We start from the raw sequence: 20,099 nt of genomic DNA, 5'->3' as shown, positions 1-20,099 counted from the left end.
GGTGTCGGGGGAAGCCATGCAAGAGGGCAGGGGAGCTCTGGGGGGGCTGAAAAGGAAATGGGGTACAGCATCTCAAGCCCTAGGGAAATCAACAGTCAGGGGACTGACAGCCTCTCTGGGGATGAGCTGCACTTCTGTGTGGACAAATGACTTTGGAATCTGAGACGTCAAGAGAGAGGCTGTTGATGGGTCCCTACCGCCTCTACTCCTGCAGCGCTATCTCGGATGGGGAGTTGTGCCCCTCCTTTGTCCTCTGGGAAGTGGGGCTGGAGTTGGGCCCCTTCCTTCCTCTCTCATCCAGGCAAGTATGGCCAACTCACGGCCTTAGTTGCCTGGGATGATGGCTGTGGGCAGCTGACAAGTGTTTCAGCGACAGCCCACCAAAATACCAGTGGGGCCCTTTATGCCGCACTCACAAGCCATTCTCAGAATCTTACAAACGGTAGAGGCACGTTCAGTATTTGCAGTGAGCACTGTTCCTGGAGACATGAGAGAAAGAAAGGCTGGCCCTTCCACCTCCCAGCCGATAGACCAGGAGCATCAGTATCACACAAGAACTTGCTAGAAACAGGCAAATGCTCAGCCCCACCTCCGATCTACAGATTCAGAACCTCTGAGGGTAGGAACAGCAGTCTGTGTTTTAACAAGTCCTCTGGGTCATACTGAGGCACCCTAGAACTTGGGAGCAGTTACTGTTAACAAACTAGCGCAGCCCTGCCCTGTGTAGGGAGAGCCAGTCAGCTTAGCTGAAAGTAAAGTTTAATTTCTATTCCTCTCACATGTCCAGCTGACACAGGAAGTAAGGTCAACGTCTTTATGAAGACCCAAAACATTTGCTGTTGGGAAAGCCAGAGTCCCTGGTACTATAATGGGATGGTGAGCCTGGCTCCCCAGGCCTTTACCCCATGCCCAGTGATACTACGGATAGAGGAAGGTCCAGCAGATGGGGAGCTGACTGTGGTCCCCATCACAGGCCCAACAGTGGTTGTGCCTGCAGCCTCGTGGGGCAGGCAGAGGGTGGCGGCAGTGGCCTGCTGTACAGGCTGTCCCGGACACGCCCTGTGGCATAGCTGTAGCAGGCTCCTGAGTGGGTTCCCAGGCAGTACCGCGGTGGAGGGGCCGTGTACCTGGATGCACGTGCCCGTGCACTCCTTGCAGAGGCTGCAGGACAGAGCCCAGCGGCTGGCTGGGATATGCGAGATCTTGGTGATGGGCTCCATCTTCTCAGGGCACCCGATGCTGACCTGGGCAGGACACAGGGAGCTGCGTCAGGCCTCTCAGCCTTAGCCGGCCTCCAGGGCTTACCCAAAGAGAGGACTGTCTGCTGAAACAGGCGGTGGGCCGACAGGGCAGTGGGAGAGTCCCAAGTCCTATCTCCTGTCCCAAGGGGACCACTGACAAGCGTCAGTGTGTGCTCTCCGGTGGCTAGGCTTAAACAGTGACTGGGAGAGCACACGTCAGTGTGTGTGTGGCTGACTGAGTATACGAGTGCCCGTGACTGTGTGGGTCTCAAGACAGAGATGCTTCATGTGCAGGTGAGGATGTGTGCAAGGTCCCCTTCTCTTCTGTACCTCAGGCCTTTGTTAACAGCATCTTCAGAGTTATTAGAACCGGTACTCATTTTACTTATGTTTCTGGGCGGCAACTATAGGTCCCCACAGCAGAATCTCTTCTTGGGGACTTCCAGGGCTTTCCTGGCCACGGGGGATGTGCCTTTGTTCAGCCCCTCCCAGGGGGACAGGCCTATAACCACTCCCATCTCCTGGGCACAGCCCACCCCTCAGCCCCAGAGGCAGAGCCATGCCTGAGGATAGGAAAAGGGTCCCTGCCCAGAGATCCTGAACCAAAGAACCCCATAGGTAGGTCCTGGTTGCTTCTCTGTGTCTCTGCTGTGCCTCAGCTGATATACTCAGAGGTCGTCCCAGCCTTCCAGCTGCTGATGTGGGAGCAAGTGACTGCTGCTGACATTACCACTAAGATCACAGAAGCCTGCAAGGTGGGACCCAGCAAGGACTTTCAGACTGCAAGCCCAGGAAAGAGAGGGGCCACCTGCTGACCGGGCCACCTGGCTGGCTTCCGGGCACAGGCAGCATTGGAGTGGGGCCTCATTCTGGCTCAGGGCGCACAGCAGGGGAAGGGCTGAAACGTCAGCAAATGTCAGCATTTCACATGTCAAATAAGATGGGAGCCCAAGGCCTCTGCTAACTCACTGTGGGCCCAGCCCATCATCCGCGGCCCCTCCCCTCCATCCCAGCCCATCTTACTACTCAGTTTTAACCAGGCTCCCCATCTGATTTCCTTTTGGGTCATTTGGCTCACTTTTAAACAAGTGCTTGACTTTGCTTGGGACCACTGTCTAGATCTGGGTAAACCTACAACCTGCTCTCCCCTAGAATCAGCTGCCTGACTTCTGTCCAGCTCGCACACCTACCACCTGCATTCCCCAGTGGCTCAAAATCCCATTTTCCCATGTAAACCACAACCAAGTCCTGCCTAAGTCCAAGGGTAAGGTTCCCTGTGGGCTGCTGCCTGAATTCTTCCCCGGCTGGACGTCTGAGATCTGCCATTTCTTGTAGCCCATCACCTTCTGTTCCCAGCGCTCTGCCATCTGGGCTCTGAGTTCTGTTCAGACCCACGTTCCCATGGCTGGGCCCCAGGGCCACCCCACCCCCACCTCTGCCCACCTCAGGAATCCACAGGGCGCAGCTGACGTGCACCCACTTGGTCCCACTTCTAGTGGGCTTCAAGGCTCCTCCTCGCTTCGGGCAGAGCAGGCACTTTGGCTGGACACCCAGAGCACATGTCCGGCACAGCCAGCTGCCCGTGGGCACCTTGAGGATCCCATAGCATGCCTGGGGAGAGAGCAGGGAGGACACAGGTCAGAGGCAGTGGCCAAGGTGCGTCTGCAGTGTGCATTCAGCTGCAAACAGCCCTGGCCCAGCCCATACTGGGAGCTACAGAGTGACGCTGCTACTCGGCCCCACCGAAGACCTCCTGAGGGACTGTAACGCAAAGGCTCCAAGGAAGCTCTGTGCAGGCACTGTGCACTGAAATTTCACCATTTCACAGTCCTCTGTGCAAGGGCTCAGCTCTGCCCTCTGCTGGGAGGACAGTCACTTCAGCAGAGGTTTCTAATCCAGGATGGATTTCAGGGGCATCCATGAACTCCCTTAAACTGAATACAAATTTGGGTATGTATGCTGCCCTCGGACAAGGCCCAGAGCTTTCGTCTTTTTTCACAGGGATCTGTGGCCAGGGATCCTTCTGCTCATGCCTAGGGATTATGGACCTAAGAGCTGCCGGGTATAAGGGATGTGAACAGGGTGAATGGGGAAAGTGGTGTACCACCTACCACCTGCCACCCAGGAGAAGCCCCTCTGAGCTCCCCAGGCACTATTCCAGCAAAAGTGGCTGAGGGAAGGCCTCAAAGTCAGGGCTAGAGTGGGTCCACTGAGTTCTAGTCAGTTCTTCTACATCTTCCATGAACTAGGCCCAGAGATGCCCCAGACCTACAGCCTTGGGGCTCAAGATCAACAGGGCAGCCTAGTCAGGCCGTACCTGGCTCATAATACTCATAATGTTAACAAATATGAACAGCCCTTACTGTACGATTCTAAACCAAATGACTCAGAGCAAGGAACTTAATCCTCAAAACGACTTACTTTTATTTATACTTGAGGAAACAGCAGCACAGAGAGGTCAAGAAACCGACCCCAAATCACACAGCTTGCAAAGGGCAGAGCCATGATTTGAAACCAGGTGGCCTGGCTCCAGGCTGTGCTCTCCATCACTACACTGCGCTGCCTCGTTGTAAGCTGAGGAGCAGAGGAGGACGGGATAGGACGGTCCGTGGGCAGAGTCTGAGGGAGGCTGGCGGCAAAGGACAGGAAGACCATCCAACAGGCATTACTCAAATCTGGCTGAGGGGGCTAAACCCTGGCACCGTGGGCACTCGCACCCTTCCCTTCTCCCCACTTGCCCTCCTTAGGGGCCTGTGCCCACAGCGCTGCGACACCCCTGCAGCCAGGGTGAGCGGTCAGGTGGGGGCCTGCCAGCACCACACAGCAGCGGCTGCGGGGGCCGCCCACCTGGTGCACGCAGACATTGCACTTGTCGCAGAAGACCATCTCGTTGCCATCTTCGCCCTCGGGAGAGCGGCACACGTCACAGACGACATCCTCGTCGTACTCGATGCCCAGCCCCTCCTGCGTCTCGATGGCCCGCGCCATGTTCTGGTGGCACAGCGTCTCCAGCTCCTCCAGCACGCGCTCGAGTGTCAGTTCGTCCAGCCCCGGCCGCTCTGTGAGGAGAGCAGGGCGGGGCGTCAGAGCCCAGCCTCTCGGGGCAGGTGTACAGGAGCGTTTCTACCTACACACCGTGTTTACTGCCCCCGGCCCCAGTTCCATCATCTGAAAACCGACTGAGTTGGACCATGCAAAGGCCCGGGGACCTGGTATGGTACTGTAACTTCAGACCCTGCTTGTGACCACACACACACGTTTGTGTACACACAGATGCTATGGGGGTGTCTGTCTCTGGGATGCAGCCGCCACCATGGGGAACCCACTGCCTGAGCTGTGTGTATGGGGGGCACCTGAGAAGGTGGCTGAATCCAGCAGAGCTGGCTTTTCCTGGGACATGGTGGGCCTTCAGCCAGAAGGCCCATACCAGCTGACCCCAGCCCCATGTGTCACACTAGACTTCTAGGTGCTCACTCACTCTTCATGTAACAGTCAGACTTATTAAGTGTGGGGGTGCACGCTCAGTCACATACTACTCCCCCAAACCCTGTAAATGCCATGCCATTACAGCCTCTATCTGACAACTAAAGAAACTGAACCACAGTAATCAGTAACATAGCAGGGACTTTCCCTCAGATCTGCGCAGTGCCAAAGCCCAGCAGTGGCCACTGCCATTCTGAGAGCGAGGATGGTTTAGAAGAAAACCCTGTGGCCTGCCCCCATCCCATTCTCACCTGGCAGGTCACCTACCCATCTCCTTGAGCTCCGAGTTGATGAGTTCCAGCCAGTAGGCGTCAATCTCGTCCAAGTCATAGCGGCTGCCCCCTGGCCAATCAGGCTGGGAGCCCTCACCAAGTTCAGAGCCACTAGGGGAAACCTGGGTAGGGGGGCCTTCCAACGGCGGAAGAATCCTAAGAATTCAAGAGAAGATATGAGGGGAGTGAGCCCTTAGCCTGCTACTCTTGCTGGATCTGAGGGCCACCCCCAGGGAGTTGGCCAACTTGGATGAGGGGCTAGCAGTAAAGTGAGGTGTGAGACTTTGATGCCAAGCAGAGCCTGCCTCCTTCCAGTCCCTCCTCCCATCTGCCCACCCAGCAGAGGCTGTAGGAGGTCATTCCCTTTGCCATCCTGGGCAACGCCCAGTGCCAGTCACTTTGGCACAAGTTGGATAGGGCTGGCTGGCCCCCAGGTCCTTCCGCATACCCTTTCAAAGCTGGGGAAAGGCCCCCAGAAGCCCCAGCCCCTCCTCCACCAGTAGGCTCAGGGACCCGAGGCCAGGGCTCCTCTGGGGTAAAGAGGACACACCTGCTACAGTCCCAGGGTCACACTTCAAGTCAGCCCTCTCTCAGGCCATGGCTCTGCCTTGGAGACACCTTGCAAGGGTCCTGGCTACAGGGCAAGCTCTCCAAGCCCAGCTCCGCCACTTAATGTGTGACTCTGGGTAAGCCACTTAGCTCCTCTGCGCCCCAGAAAATGGACCAATGATAATAGCACCTAGCTTCCACAGTTGGCATGAGGATTAAATGGATGAACACGTGTGGAGCTCTTAGAACTGTGCATGGCATGTAGTAAGCACTACACTCGAGTGAGCGTGTATTTTAAGACCTCTGGATATCACTTTGCTCCTTCTGAAATGGAATATGAGGGTTTTCTGCCTTGGGAGGGCACGGCTTCCTCTCTTGGCTCAGCTGTGTGCTGCCCCTCAGTTCCTAGTGCCAGTTCAGAATGCCAGCTCTTCCCACCCCCTACCAGTTGCCATGGTTATTGCTGTGGAGCCTGGCTTCCATCTGGCCAGCCTTGCCAGCACTGCGAGGCCCCTTACTTGCCCGAGAGGCCTCCTGGGGTCGAAGGCAGGGCTGCCAGGGGCTGTGACTCAGCGCAGACTGGGGAGGGGAAGGCAGAGACATGGCACAGCTATGGGGAGGGCACTGGGGCTTCAGGAAGAACCCCGGGTGTCGGCAAGAGGGCAGGTAGGATGAAGGGTGGGGGGGTGCAGAATAGCCTCCAGGCAGGAGGGAGGTCCAGAGGAGACTGAGGGAGGCAAGGATACAAGGGAGGGGGCTTAGAGTCACCTTCTGCCACACAAGATGCCCAGATTAAGGAAGGCCCTGCTGTTGCTGCCAAGTCGCTTCAGTTGTGTCCTACTCTGCGTGACCCCATAGACGGCAGCCCACCAGGCTCCCCCATCCCGGGGTTCTCTAGGCAAGAACACTGGAGTGGGTTACCATTTCCTTCTCCAGCGCATGAAAGTGAAAAGTGAGACTGAATTCACTCAGTCGTGTCCAACTCTTAGCAACCCCATAGACTGCAGCCTACCAGGCTCCTCCGTCCATGGGATTTTCCAGGCAAGAGTACTGGAGTGGGGTGCCATTGCCTTCTCCAAGGAAGGCCCTAGGCAACAATAATGACGTGATGCCTACCCCCAACCCCTAGACCATTTCAACTAGAAGCAATAGTATTTGCTTTGCAGGACTCTGAGTCCTACAAAGTTCTGCCTTTCCTTGGGAGGCTCTTACTTAAATTAACACATTCTTTCAAAAACACTGTAATTTTGCCACGACCGTGCTTTGTTTGTGTCCCCGGCCTATGCTCAGCTAGGGTTTGGGACAGCCCGAGAGCCCACCACCTAATGGCATAACTACCCATACTGTGTGCTCAGGATATACCTGGCCAGACCTCTTGGGGCCAAGATCACATTCCTTTCTCCGGGAAGCTGCGTTAAAAAGCTATCAACAGAAAAGGCATTTCCTGTGCTTCCTGGGGTGCTCATCTTCACCTGTCTGGCCTCTTCTGGCTCTGACTATGCAGGAAGCTCTCCTATCAAGGGTGGTTTGACATCACCCTCAGTCAAGGCCTCAGTCTTGGCTGCAGCCAGTAGAACCGAAGTCAGCGGGGAGGAGACAGGTGGCTGGGCTGGGATCTGGGGGAGGAGGTGGCGGGGGGTATCGTGGGAGGCTCTCACTCCAGAAGACCAGATAGAAAACAGAGGCTGGTTTTGCCCTGGGCTGTCTCTTTCAGCCACCCCAAAGAACAGTACAGGCCTTCCTTCAGTTCATGATCTGACAGTGAGGGGTTCTCATTATCCAGAGAAGTTTAGGACCATGAGGCGGGTAGACCTGCTCAGGGCCAGGGAGGACTGGGCAAGAAGAAAGGGATGGAGGGGACCAGGGAGGCAGTGGGGGAGGGCAGAGTCAGCAAGCCAGGGTGACTAGGGCACGAGACTCTCTCTGGGCCACACAGAGGCAACCCAGGGCCTGTTCCTGTGGCCTGTGACTTCCTGGCCCAGCCCACAAGGCCCTGGCGGTCATGCAGGGAATTCCCCAGAATTTCCCAACTTCCTCCTCTATAAAATGGGGACAGCAGTGTGCCTTTTAGAGAGCTGATATGATAATTAGATGAGAAGATGAACTTAAGGCTTAGCACAGCAAGTTCTCAGGAACAGAGCTCCTGTAACAGTTCTGACCACGGCGCCTGCTGTGTTGGCTTCCAGGTGAGAGCTGTGCAGGGAAAGGTGGCCCGGCAGGTGGAGGTGCCAGGCTGCAAGGAGAAAGGGAGAGATGGGGCCCAGAGATATCTCCGTGGGAGCATCCCTCCCCTTCCAGTCTTATTCTCTCCAAAGAGCAGGGATAGGCCAGGAGTGCCTGGCTCTTGTCAGCCTGGACCTGTGTGTATGTGGGGAATGTACCTAGTAGGGCCAGAGCTGTGTGAACACATGCTTCCGTCATGATGTCAATAGATAAGACACCGACTGAAGCCAAGTTACTTGTGTAGCGGCATCTACAATTAATTACCCAGGCCAGCAGATGTTTCCGAACCAATTGACATCGACATGAGGACAGAGGACAAACCGCTGGGCCAAGCCTAATCAGGACTCACCCTTCTCCGCCCAGCTGATGACCTACCCCTCTGCCTTGTTACATGTGAATTCTCAACTAATCCTCACCACTACACTATCAGGCATATACTGTTATTAGATCAATTTTATGGAGAAGGAAACAGGTTCAAAGAGGTCAGTTACAGCTCTTTGGTCCGTAGAGCGGACAGGGTGAAGCTGGCTGGGAGACTGACCCACGTTTTTGGCCCTGGGCAGAGGACATGTAGAATAAAGTCTTTCTCCAAACTCCACATATACTCTCGTCTAGAGAGGCCTGGAGTGTCCCTGATTCTCAGAGGGCCAAAGATAAGAGCCCTTGCGAGCCCAGGACAATAAGCACTGCCCAATTCCCAATCCTCACTGGGCACCAAGTGAGGCTTAGTGTGTGCCTCGCCTCTGTAATCCCATGCCTAGCACAGGCCTGGCACCAGGCAGGCACTGGGTGTCTGTGAGCCCATCACAGGTGTGGCTGCCAGGGAAGCATCAGTGCCAATGTCAGGGGAGGTGACAGCTGAAATCTTTCCCTTAGACCCTGGCAAACTGGACCTAAGCGAGAGCCCCGGGGCTGCCAAGGCTGGGAATGGACTGTCAATTAACACAAATCTGCCCAACCCAGGCAGGCTGGTGTGTGTGGGGGAGGGGAGGCCAGAACAGCAGGCCCCTATAGCCCAAGACATGACTTGGAGGGTTTCCCAAGGTGCAGGAAGGAGCACTTGGCTGAATTCTGTCACTGGAAGCAAGGCCCATGGCCACAAGGCCACCTCCTTACATGAGCACAGGAGTCTCTCTGACCTACAAGACCACAAGGCTCCTGAGCCCAGAGAGGACTCAGCCCTGATCCAATCCTGATCCTAGGAGGCAGCGGGCCCTCCTCAGAATCTGATCATAGCAACCATTTTGTGGACATCTGGTGTGTGCCAGGCACTGGATTTCTTGCTCCCAAGAACTCTTCAAAAAGGTTTTAAGAAGCCAAGAGCATGGTTTGTCCCTATTTTAAGGACTAGTTAGAGGTCTGAAGATAGCCCCAAGACGATCTTCTGGCGGGACCCAGTTTGGAATGACATCAAGCTAATGTCGGCCAGTTTTCACTGAGTGTTCGTGTGGGCCAGGTCCTGTGTCCAGGGCCTTCCAAGCATCATTTCTCTACATCATCTCGACCACTGCATAGGGCAGGTGCTGTTGTTATCATTCCCATTTTACAGACGAGAAAACTGATGCCCAGGGAGACTACATTCCCTGCCCAAGGTCCCAATGAACTTGAGAGGCAATTTGAACCCAGGCTGTCTGGCTCCAGAGCTGAGCCCAAGCTCAAAACCTTGGCCTCAGAGGTAAAACTGCAGTATTTCTGGCACATGCAATGTTTTTTTAGGAACAAAAGAAACTAAGAATAGAGACAGACTAGAAAGGAATCGCTTGACTCGTCCTAGCCTCCCCTTCCTACGGCCCCCTGGCCTGGGCTGCCCGGCTCACCTCACCACGGGCTCTGGAATGGCCTCTGCCCCGGCGGGCACCTGCACACCTTTCTCCCATTCTTGTCGCCATGGGTCTGCCAAGATATAGTAGTCATCCGGGCTGAGCTGGTATGAGTCTGGGATCTTCATGGCTGTGATCAAGTCTGTCCGGAAAACCTGTAGGGAGACAAGGTGGAGGGAGAATGGTTCCAGATTGTCTCCAGGTGCTCTGCTTCACAGGCCAGGGCAGGAAAAGGTAAATGCTGAAAACCCACTCACTCAAAAATGAGAATACAACACAGAAGCAGTAAGTACAATAACCCATCTTCTCTGAACCCATCTCCAATAAACGTTGAATTGAACTTACATGCTCTGATCTGCTCAAGGACAGAGTCTGAGTGATGGATAGGAATGGACCTTAGAGAGAAGAGGAAAGATATGCGGAAAAGGCAAAAATACTGAGGAAAAAAATCAGTCGGCAGAAAGGCTTGTGTGAATGCAATACTGCCATGAAGTGTCTGTTTAGGGAATTTCTGTTGAAGATTCAAAATTATGTTTGTTGTTGTAACTGCAGTTACAAGTGCAAAAGAAGCCAGGCAACTACACGCCAGGGCCTCAGGCAAATGGCTGAGAGAGAGGCCAGCTCTGGGGGAGCCTAGAGGGCAGCCACCCGTGGGGCAGGGCCTCACGGTCCCCAGGAACAACGCCACCATATGCCCTGTTCAGTGGGCACTCCGCTGTGCCATGCTCTATGATGAGGAAGGAGAAGCGTGTGGAATTCCTTCTCAATCAAGCCCTTCCAAACCCCTCAGGGCCAGGCCACGAGTGGACACACCCTCGTGCTTTGGTTTCCTTGTGAGCACTTGCTCACTCAGGGAAACTTCTTTTCCCAAAGTTCTATCTGTGGCTCCCCACCCCAAAGCAACCTCCAAGCCCAGCCCCAGGAGCACTGGCAGTGCCTCATCTGTTCCAGTTGCTTGGCCTCACCACAAAGGGCTGCTGGAGGACTTGGTGGCAGCCCTAGACACTATGTGACTTGCTTTGGTACCAACTTTCCCAGTGAACATCACAAGTTAAAGGAGCGTTCATATCACAGAGAGAAAAGAAACCACTTTAGGGAGTCCCCCAGGTTTCAGACCCAACTCCAAGCCCACGCCCCTCCCTAGAAGACTCAGCATCCACCAGCCTTCCAGGGGTGGTGGCCAGTCAGTGGTGACTTCTGCCTGCAGGAGGCCCCACCTGCTGGCCGTCTGCCTCACTTCAATCTAGGAGACAGCTGAAAGGGGGCACCAAGGGGGCTCAAGGCAGCATCTTGCAGAAATCTAATCAACGTCTGCTTCTAGCCAGAGAGGGCCCTTGCTTGCAAAAGGTCAAGTTTCTTGAAGACTCTATTTGCCAATATAATTTAATTGTTAAGACTAACACCCTAACATTTAATTAGGGTGTCAGTGTGAAAAAATTAAAATGAGATTACGATTAAATGCTAATTACACAGAAGATGAAATGTGGCAAAGATTTCACAACCCGGATAATTTGCATATCTTATTAGCAAGTAGCAAGACAACTAATATAAGAACATAAACTCAGGTAGTGGGTGCTTCTGTGCTGTCCTTCAGTGCTCTCCCCACCTCTGCTAGCTGGGGCCAGGTTATTTCCCTCCGGGGCCCCCTGTTCAGGACCCACAGCAGACTGGTGACTGTCTCAAAGTTCTCCCAACCCTGGCAAGCCCTACGTGGTGCAACATCTAATGCCCTGTTACTCTGAATGCCATGAGGAACCAGCCTCCAGGGAAAGCCTGTCATCTTGCCCCTTCCAGAGCCCAGTGTCGCCTTGTGCCCCTCCAAAAAGGCACTGGTGAGTCTGAAATCTCTTGCTGTTCCCTTTTCCTGAGCTATAGTTCAAATGCGGCCTTGTGGGATCACCCTGATCACTGCAACTCAGGGTGGCCAACCAGCCAACAGAGCCACTTTCCAGCCCATGGTCCTGTCTCACTTCTGAGTACGTATACTCCCCAAAATTAACTGGTGGATGCATGTTCCTTGCTTCTTGTCATCTCTCCTGCCACACCTGTCCTGTTCTCTGCAACATTCTCAGGGCTTGGCAGGGTGGCTGGCACATAGTAGGTGCTTGATAAATAGTAACTGAGAGAATGATTAAATGGATGAGTGAATAAAAGGGCCCCTCTGGGAAGTTACCTGAGAAGTCTGATGACCCCAGCTGGCTCCTTGGCAGTGCTTTTTGAACCCCCATGAACTGGAGAAACACCTCATGGATACATCCAGAGCTGAAACAACCCAAGTACCTGGACCAAATGGAGCAAGAGGCAGCCCTGGTCTGTACGTGCAGACAGAGTGCCAAGCCACACCAGCAGGGGAGAGGTGGCTCTGTCCTGGGAACAGGCTTGGTGCTGATAACTCAAGAGCAGGAAAGGATCCCATACTCAACTCAGGTAAGGAGATTCAGGAGAGAAAAAGAGTCTGGTCCCAAGAGAGCTGCAAGCTTCATCTGGTGTGATTGGATGCCACTGGCCCCTTTGGGCAGAGGACTGATGGAAGCACAGGAAGGGCAGCACTATCTTACAGGTACTAGTCAACACTGAAAAGAACACGGCGTGCCCAGCACCAATCCAATGGCTGTCCTTGAATTAATTGTTAGCCCCTATTCCAACTCTGTGAGGTGGATGGTGTTACCATCCCTATTCTACATTAGAGAAACCTGGGACTCAGGTTAGTTTAATAACCTACACAAGGTCCTACACATTAGAAGTGGCAAAGGAACCCAGACAGACAACTCTGGAGCCATCCAGCACTCCTCTGCAACCTTGCCCCTCTTGGCCACTGGCTCACTGCCAATGCCCTTGAATTAACTCAAAGCCAAATCAAGGGGCTTCCCCAAAGGCTGGAATATGCAAATCAGATGGTGACCTCTGCAAGTTCCAAGTTCTCCAGCGGCTTTCCACCGTCTTCTCCCTGCCCTCAGGACGAGCCACGACTGCATTAGTAGCCAGTCTCCCTCCCGAGCACGTCTCACACTTGGCACAGGAGAGGACCCCACTGGGACACTTCTCCCTGCCAAAATGGGGGCGGTCTGTTTCACCCTCAGGGTGTTACTTCAGCCCACAACTGCTCTAGGAAGGCTTCTCTGATGCCAGGCTGGGTTCTGGGCTTCCTCTGGACTCCCACAGCCCCTCTACTGGTATCCCTTGGTTTCCTGCCAGGCCTTCCCCACTAGAAGGTAAGCTCAGTGAGGTCTGGCCAGGCTACAGGCTGCAACAGTGCACGCAGGGCCTGACACATGCTAGGTGCTAACTAAGGCTGAATGATTGAAGAGCCTCCCGTGGATCTGCCACCATCTTTCTGGGTAGCTGCCCGAGGATACAGCTGGGGACTGTACCTTCCAAAGGAACCCCTGAATACTCATATAAAACCTGTCCACAAACAGGGCAACCCAAACATCTTTCTGTCTTAAATCGCCAAAGGTTAGGCTTCCAAAAAAAGGCTCAATTATTCTCCTAAAATGCCTCTGAATTATTTACGAAAACTAAATAAATAATAAAATGGACACTGATGAACTGGAGGCCTTGCCATGGCAAGGAAGTTGGAAGCTAGAAAACAAGCAATTTTCTAAGAATGTGAATGTTTACTATTTTTCTCTTTTGGCAGAAGTTGACAAATTGTCTTTAAAGGTCTGCTGCCTAGCAACCAAGTTCTGCTGAGCTGCTTGGGAGACGTTAATTGTAGCTTCTTCGAACAGTATGAAGAATGTTTAAAGGTCTACAACTCTAACCTAGTAACCAATGTGAGTGCAAGAGGTGTCAACACAGCTCTGAAGATAGCTGGAGACCCTGCTCTGCCCAGACATGGGGAAGCTGCATGGGGCTTGCCTTCTAGTTCCTCTTCCCAAGACTGAGACCACAAGCACTGAAAAGTCTGTCTATCTTTCCGAGCCTATTTTCCCACGGAGAACCAAAAATGCGCTATGCCAGAAAGCACGTCATGTCTGAAGCCTGACGTGATCTCCAAAAGCAGATGAAGTCGATGACAACAGACAACTTTCAACTCTGCTATCCTCAGCATTCCTGTACATGATCGTGAGATTTATGAATAGTATTTGAACATTTCATCCTGGGACCTTGGTTTCTGCTTCCTTTTCTCAAAAGTAAAGTATTATATATCAGTGTATTTCAGACCAAGAGGCACCAAAGGGAAGTTCCGTTACTTAAGGAAAAGCTCCAGCACTTATCATAATTACAGAATACAATTATCTGTGTAATTATTTGTTTAACGTCCATCTCCTCTAATAATCAAGCTGAGAGAGGCAGAGACTATGTGTCCTGCTTATCATTGTGCCTATTTGTGGCACAGTGCCTGGCACACAGCAGGTATTCAAGAAATGTTTGTGAAATTAGTGAGTGAATGGATGCGTGAACCACAGGATTTGCCTAAATCCTATATGACTAAACTCTGAAACTTCCTCTCTTGCCTAGCAGGGAGAGTGAAGGCAGAGGGCTGGCCTAAAGAATTCTTCCAGGCAGAACTCAGGAACTGGTCTTGGTGGTTGTCCCAAAGCCAGTGAAAATGGCTGTGGCCAGGACAGCCTCTCCTTGCCTTCTATCCACATCAAAAGGCCCCGTGCAAAGCTAGGAATGGCCCCTCTCTCTAATCTCCCAAAGGATGTATGACAGTCTGTCTTGGAAGAGCCATGTAAAATCACTACCAAATGCCTCATTTGAAATTTCTGTGTTATTCTGAGCACCTCATCTCATTAGAAAGGACAGCTAACAGTGAAAAGTAATTGCCCTGCTGTAGCATGCTAGGTGCTACGCTAAACACTTTATATATACAATCTCACCTATTTCATATTCCTCCCACTTTACAGATGTGGGGACCAAGACTCAGAGAGGTTAAACCACTTGCCTGAGGTCTGCCCTGTGCTTTAACCAATGCAATCCTGCCTGCAAACCAGTCTGCTATTTCTTCTCTTAAAAAAAAAAAAAAAAAACTCTTTCTTGGGCTGGAAATTGATAAAGTATCTCAGCCAAGAGCATACTTAGATACTTAAAATTAAGCATAAAACACCAGAGAAGGGCTCTGGAAATAGCTTCCCAGTCCTATTCAAGCTACCACTAGGCTAATTTGGTCATACACTTACACACACACACACACACTCAACATCTCTTTCTCTTTCACAAGGATAACAGCACTTCCTGCTCTTAAACAGGATTTATTACACACATTTCTTTTGCAAGACAAGTCCCAGAGGCCAGGAGGCCTTTCCAGCTGGCGGGAGCAGCAGTGTTTCTGACTGTATGAGAAGCAGATTCTGCCCCCCACCCCAGAGCAGTGGGAGGCCCAGTGGAAGGGCTCCCCTCACCGCCCGCCTGCCTGCCAGGGTAGCAGAAGAGCTGTTGGCTAGAAGCATGGCTCACAACCACAGGGTCAAGCAAAAAACAAAACCCTTTTCTGGGGAATCTCCTATTTACTCTCAAGTTTGGGAGCACTCTGCCTTTCACTACAACATATGCCATCACTGTTTTAATATACATATTGTGTCATTTCAAACATTTGGATAATACCTCTGCTCCTCCAGGAAAGCACCTTATTTATCCCATGGCTTTGCACCCCAACACTCATCTGGCCACCCTTGCATTCACCCAGGGTGGAAGGGGCCCATCTTCCAAAGCAATGGGTCAAGCAGAAACGCAGCATTCTCGCCCTCCACTTTCCTAGGGAGGGCCTTTCCTAGGGAGGGCCATCCTTATATAGGAACTTTCACAGACACTAGATCTGGAAGACCTCCACTGGGGGCAGAGGCTGTTCACAGGGTCACCTGTTTCTCCCAGGCCCTGTTCCAGGGACGAGAGGCTAAGGACTGGTGAAGGGCCCCTGCGGAACCCACAGAGAAGCCCCCCATTCTCTCATCTCGAGGTATGTACAGTTTGTCACCAGGGCCTAAAAAGGAGCCCAACACTTGCCCACCCGTTCTGAGACCATCCAGGCTTCCATCCCAGGCACGGCAGCTCCACCTTCACTTACGTCTGGGCTCTCCCCAACCCTAGACTCCACGGGCCTCAGGACAGGACAGTCACACCTACAGAACAGACACTGCAGGACAACACTCTACAGACAAGCATCCTGAGGTGCACAAAGAGACTATACTTGCCCAAAGGCTCACAGGTCCTCAGTGGCAAACTGGCTACATCTCCTGTAACGGACACTTTCCTGTGCAGCACCTGCATCCTGCTAACGGTCAGAAGACAAGCTCCCCAGGGACAGGGCCTGCACTTTCTATGTCCCTGGCACTAGACTGGGCCTCAGAGGTGCTCTCGAGTGTTTGCTGAGTTTATTTTTTTTATTTATTTTTTTAAACTTTTTATTTTTACTTTATTTTACTTTATAATGCTGTATTGGTTTTGCCATATGTCGACATGAATCCACCACGGGTGTACATGCGATCCCAAACATGAACCCCCCCTCCCACTTCCCTCCCCACAACATCCCTCTGGGTCATGGGTTTGCTGGGTCATGGGTTTGCTGGTTTGCTGAGTTTAATCACTAAAGTCCTAAAGACCTATCTCCCTGCCCGTTGGCTGACTTCTGGGGACTCTGAATTCCTGAAAACACAGCTTTCTACCTCAAGAGAGCCTGTCTGGGGAAATCCTCACTTCTCAGCCTGCTCCTTTATCTGCCTCTCTGCCCCAGGCCTGAGGAAGACATGGCTTCAAAACAGCACTCTCCCAACCACAGTCTCCCAACCACCTGGCTTCCAGGTCTCTTCTCAAACTGCCCTTCCCACCCGTGCCAGGCCGAGGGCTTAGCAGAAACCTGCCAGTCCCATGGCCACTGTGGGGGAGGGAGGAGCTGTGGGTGATGCCACACCCACACGGCCAGCATTTGTTTAGGTCACTGAACCAGGCCGGAAGGCCTTCCCGTCTTCCCTCAACTTTCAGCGAGGACCAAGCCGGAAACTCCCATCTTAGCAGATCAGGGAAAAAGGCAGTTCTTAACCCTGGCTTCCAGCAGGAGGGCTTTGAAAAAGTACAGGTGTCTGGGGCCCTACTCCAAAGCATTCAAGTCAGAATTCTTGAAAATGGTATGGGATAGGGGTCTGATATTGGTATTTTATAAAATAATCCCTGGTCTGTGATCTCTGTCAGGCTCTCAGAGGTATGACCCACAAAGTTACATTTACAGTATTTAGTGAGACAGGCCAGGTCAGAAACACAAGGCCTCAGTGCAGTTTATGATACCAGCTCTCCCAGGCTAGGATAATCCCATCCTCTCCTTCAGGACGGGCCTGGCCAACTTAAGCACCAAGGTACAGAGCTCAGCTTTGTTGGGATCCCACTGGCAGGCAGAGTAGAGGAAGGCAGCAGCCTGTGTTCCTGGGGTCAGCCCCACCTTTTCCCTCCACTGCCAAACGGATCCTGCAGCCAACTTCAGACTAAGTGTACTGCCACCAAAAATCCTAAACCAGCCTCTCAGGAATCCCAGGGCCTGTTCTTTCAGCCCCGAGTACTAAGGCCTGCAGTCCCCTCTCAATCAGGCTGAGGGAAGCCGCCCACTGGTTAAGGGCCAGAATGAGAAGCTGGGCCTCAAGGCCTCGGCCCTGTCCAGGGTCCTGACTCCTGGTCAGAGCATTCTGTTCCAGCCTGGGGCCTCTCCCTCTTGTGTGCAGGGCGCCCCTTGATTTGCACCCTCAAAGTGCACATATCATCTCAGGGGCTGCCCTGCCAGTCCCGTCTAAACCCATTCCCTGCCCTTTTCATAACTGGCGGCTTCTCTATGGGCCAGTGCTGCTGTCACGCTAAATACACCTGATGCTCAAATCCCCATTCATCGCTGCCCATCTTCAAAGATGAGGAGACAAAGAGAATTCCGAGTCCCATGGCTCTGCGTGCAGCCACCGGGAAGAGAATCCTGCACCACACACATCAACTTGCATGTACTGAAGCTGGGAACTTGAACCAGACTGGGAGCAGACCATGTGTACAGCCTGAAAACCAGCTCCCAGGCTTCTTATTCTGGGACTGAGTGGGAGAGACTCCAGAAGTCCTTTCACCAGGGTGTTGGAAGCCCTTAGCCCCCAGCACCAGCAGATTAGGAAGGCCTTTCTCTCCAGCCCGTGCACAGAAAGAGAAGGGACAGCCCAATGAAGAGATTTAGTGTGAGCATTATCTGCCGCCAAATCCTCGCTTTCATCTCCGCCTTCTCTAGAGCCAAATCATTTGGAAGCTTTCATCGATGGTTTCCTCTCTGCCCCACGAAAACTTGGAATTTATGCCGGCTTATGGCTCAGCTTCCTCGCTTAGGGGACGAGGGAAACCTCGCAGGCTGCTCTCCCGCCTGCTGTGGGAGGAAAAGCTTGTCCTTGGCGACAGTTCAAGACAGGGAAGACTTCCTCAGCCCTCCAGGAGCCTAGGACTTGAGGGCGTCAGAGGCCCTCCCTGCCCCTGCAGAGACTTCTGGGCTTGAACCCAGGGCTGTGCACAGCCAGTCCCCATTCAGCACCCGCGCAATGGTTCAATTCTATTTTTAGGCGGAGAAAGGTTCAAAGGCCCTGCGCAGGAAAATCCAAGAGGGAGGGGAATTCTCAGCGCCATGCAAATCACACTTTCCCCTCAGCCTCTGCCTGACACCTGTTTCCCCCTAGCCAGCTGGCCTATCCTGGTATTGATAGCAGCCTGGTCCCCAGGATCTCCGCCCAGAGCAGAGGCCCCTCCTCCTCCTGCTGCTTAAAGTGAGAACTAGGGGAAAGAACTAAGCCAGCCCCAGGGGCTCCCTGGAACTTCCCCTCCATTCTCCAATCTGAATAGCCATGAAGGCAGTGAGGAGGTGAGATTCTCAGAGGCAGGTTCCTCAGCTTCAAAACAGCAGGATGACTACTGCCTTTCAGGACCAGGGAGACACAGAAGGTGGCTAGGGTTTTACTAATCCAGCCCAAGTAGTAACTGCGAGCCGCTGTAGCTCTCAAGATGAGGGTCGGGGTAGAGAGGTGGTCCCAGGGCCCTAGCACACTCTCCTCCTACTTCCCAATGCACAAGAACACAGCCTGTCCACCCACTGAGCAGGGCTACTGTTAGTCGCTCAGATGGGTCGACTCCTTGCGACCCCATACACTGAAGCCCCCCAGGCTCCTCTGTCCATGGAATTCCCCAGGCAAGAATACTGGAGTGGGTCGCCATTTCCCTCTCCAGGGGATCTTCCTGACCCAGGGATGGAACCCTATTAAGAGCCTCAAGAACAACATCTTCCCATGCCCACCTCACTCCCAGTTTTTATTGCAGTCCTTACTGCATTCCTGGAGATATCTCCTTCTGTCTCCACCCCTCCAGTGTAGGGCCAAGGGAGGACAGTTGGTTAAGGGATGGGAACAGGATGCTTCAGAACTCAAATCGGTGTCCCCACCTCCAATCCCCACAAAAGATGAGTCCCAGGGTAGGCCAACTCCGTGGGGAGTCCTTTTTCAAATGCAAGGTTCTGTGGAAGACACCCCTAGGGACTGGCTAAGGACAGCAGCTGCTGGATCACCACTGCTGCGAGGAGAGGAAAAGAGGTTGCCAGGCTCAGAACAAAGATATCCTCCTTCAGTCCCGGGCAGGGCCAAGTGCTTTGCCCTAGAACTCTGAGCCTTCCCACACTGGTGCTGTTGGCCCCAATAACTTCACATCTTGACTATATATATAACCTTAGGATCTTCAGTTTCCTTACTATAACAGGAGGGTTAACAAAAAGTAAAGTGTCCAGCCCGTGTGTGCGTACTAAGTCACTCAGTCGTGTCCGACTCTTTGTGACCCTATGGACTGTAGCCCGCCAGGCTCCTCTATTCATGGAATTCTCCAGGCAAGAATACTGGAGGGGGTTGCCATGCCCTCCTCCAGGGGATCTTCCTAACCAGGGGATCGAACCCGTGTCTCTTGTGTTACAGGTAGATTATTTACCACTGAGCCATCGGGGGAAGCCCTGTGGCCTGCAGAACAATGTCTCCCTTAAAGGTCACATTTAAAACCACCCCACTGGGGACTCAGGGCTCTTGCAGCCTCATCTGTTCTAAAGGTCTCTTCTGTGCCCACTGTAATGCACTGCAGACCTAAGAGGGAGCAATGAGGCTCTAGGATGTGATTTTTCAGGGGCTACAGGAGGCAGGGCCCCATGTCCATTTGTCTACCCACTTCCAAAACTCTCTACAGCCCCAGATGTCATAGACATCCCTACCTGTCCCAAAAGACAGGGTCAAAGCAGGAAGAAGTAAAGTGCAGGTGCAGGTGGAATGGGCATAATAAGGAGTGGATGACCTGACTGGAGGACTCTGAAGACGCCATCCTTCATCCCTACATCAGCGAATCCTATCACTCTTGCTTGGCTCAGCGTCCAAAATGTCCCATATATCCTACTGCTTCTTACTCCACTGCAATCACCCAGCTCTAAGGCCACCATAATTTCTCTCCTGGACAACTGCTAAAGAAGCCTCCCTGCTCCCACTCTTGCCCATCACATTCCCTCCCCCTCACAGCAGTCAGCGGGACCTTTAATT

General features: G+C 53.0%; 1 protein-coding gene across 9 annotated transcripts in view; it reads right to left on the bottom strand.

Annotated features, from left to right (window-relative positions):
* The window catches only part of JADE2 (jade family PHD finger 2), a 50,363-nt gene that overhangs the window by 17,327 nt on the left and 12,937 nt on the right, over window positions 1-20,099 (bottom strand). For all 9 annotated transcript variants that reach the window (XM_042250530.1, XM_060416513.1, XM_027970253.3 and 6 more), the window contains 5 exons: window positions 9,586-9,743; window positions 4,992-5,152; window positions 4,089-4,300; window positions 2,685-2,852; window positions 1,128-1,244 (listed from right to left, as the gene is read on the bottom strand). In XM_042250530.1, coding sequence (XP_042106464.1) covers window positions 1,128-1,244; window positions 2,685-2,852; window positions 4,089-4,300; window positions 4,992-5,152; window positions 9,586-9,743 — 816 coding nt within the window. The remainder of the gene's footprint in view (window positions 1-1,127; window positions 1,245-2,684; window positions 2,853-4,088; window positions 4,301-4,991; window positions 5,153-9,585; window positions 9,744-20,099) is intronic.

Source organism: Ovis aries, chromosome 5 (assembly GCF_016772045.2).
Source record: "Ovis aries strain OAR_USU_Benz2616 breed Rambouillet chromosome 5, ARS-UI_Ramb_v3.0, whole genome shotgun sequence".
NCBI classification, from domain to species: Eukaryota; Metazoa; Chordata; class Mammalia; order Artiodactyla; family Bovidae; genus Ovis; species Ovis aries.
The sequence above is the reverse complement of the archived record's forward strand: the minus strand, read 5'-3'. Positions and strand labels throughout refer to the sequence as shown.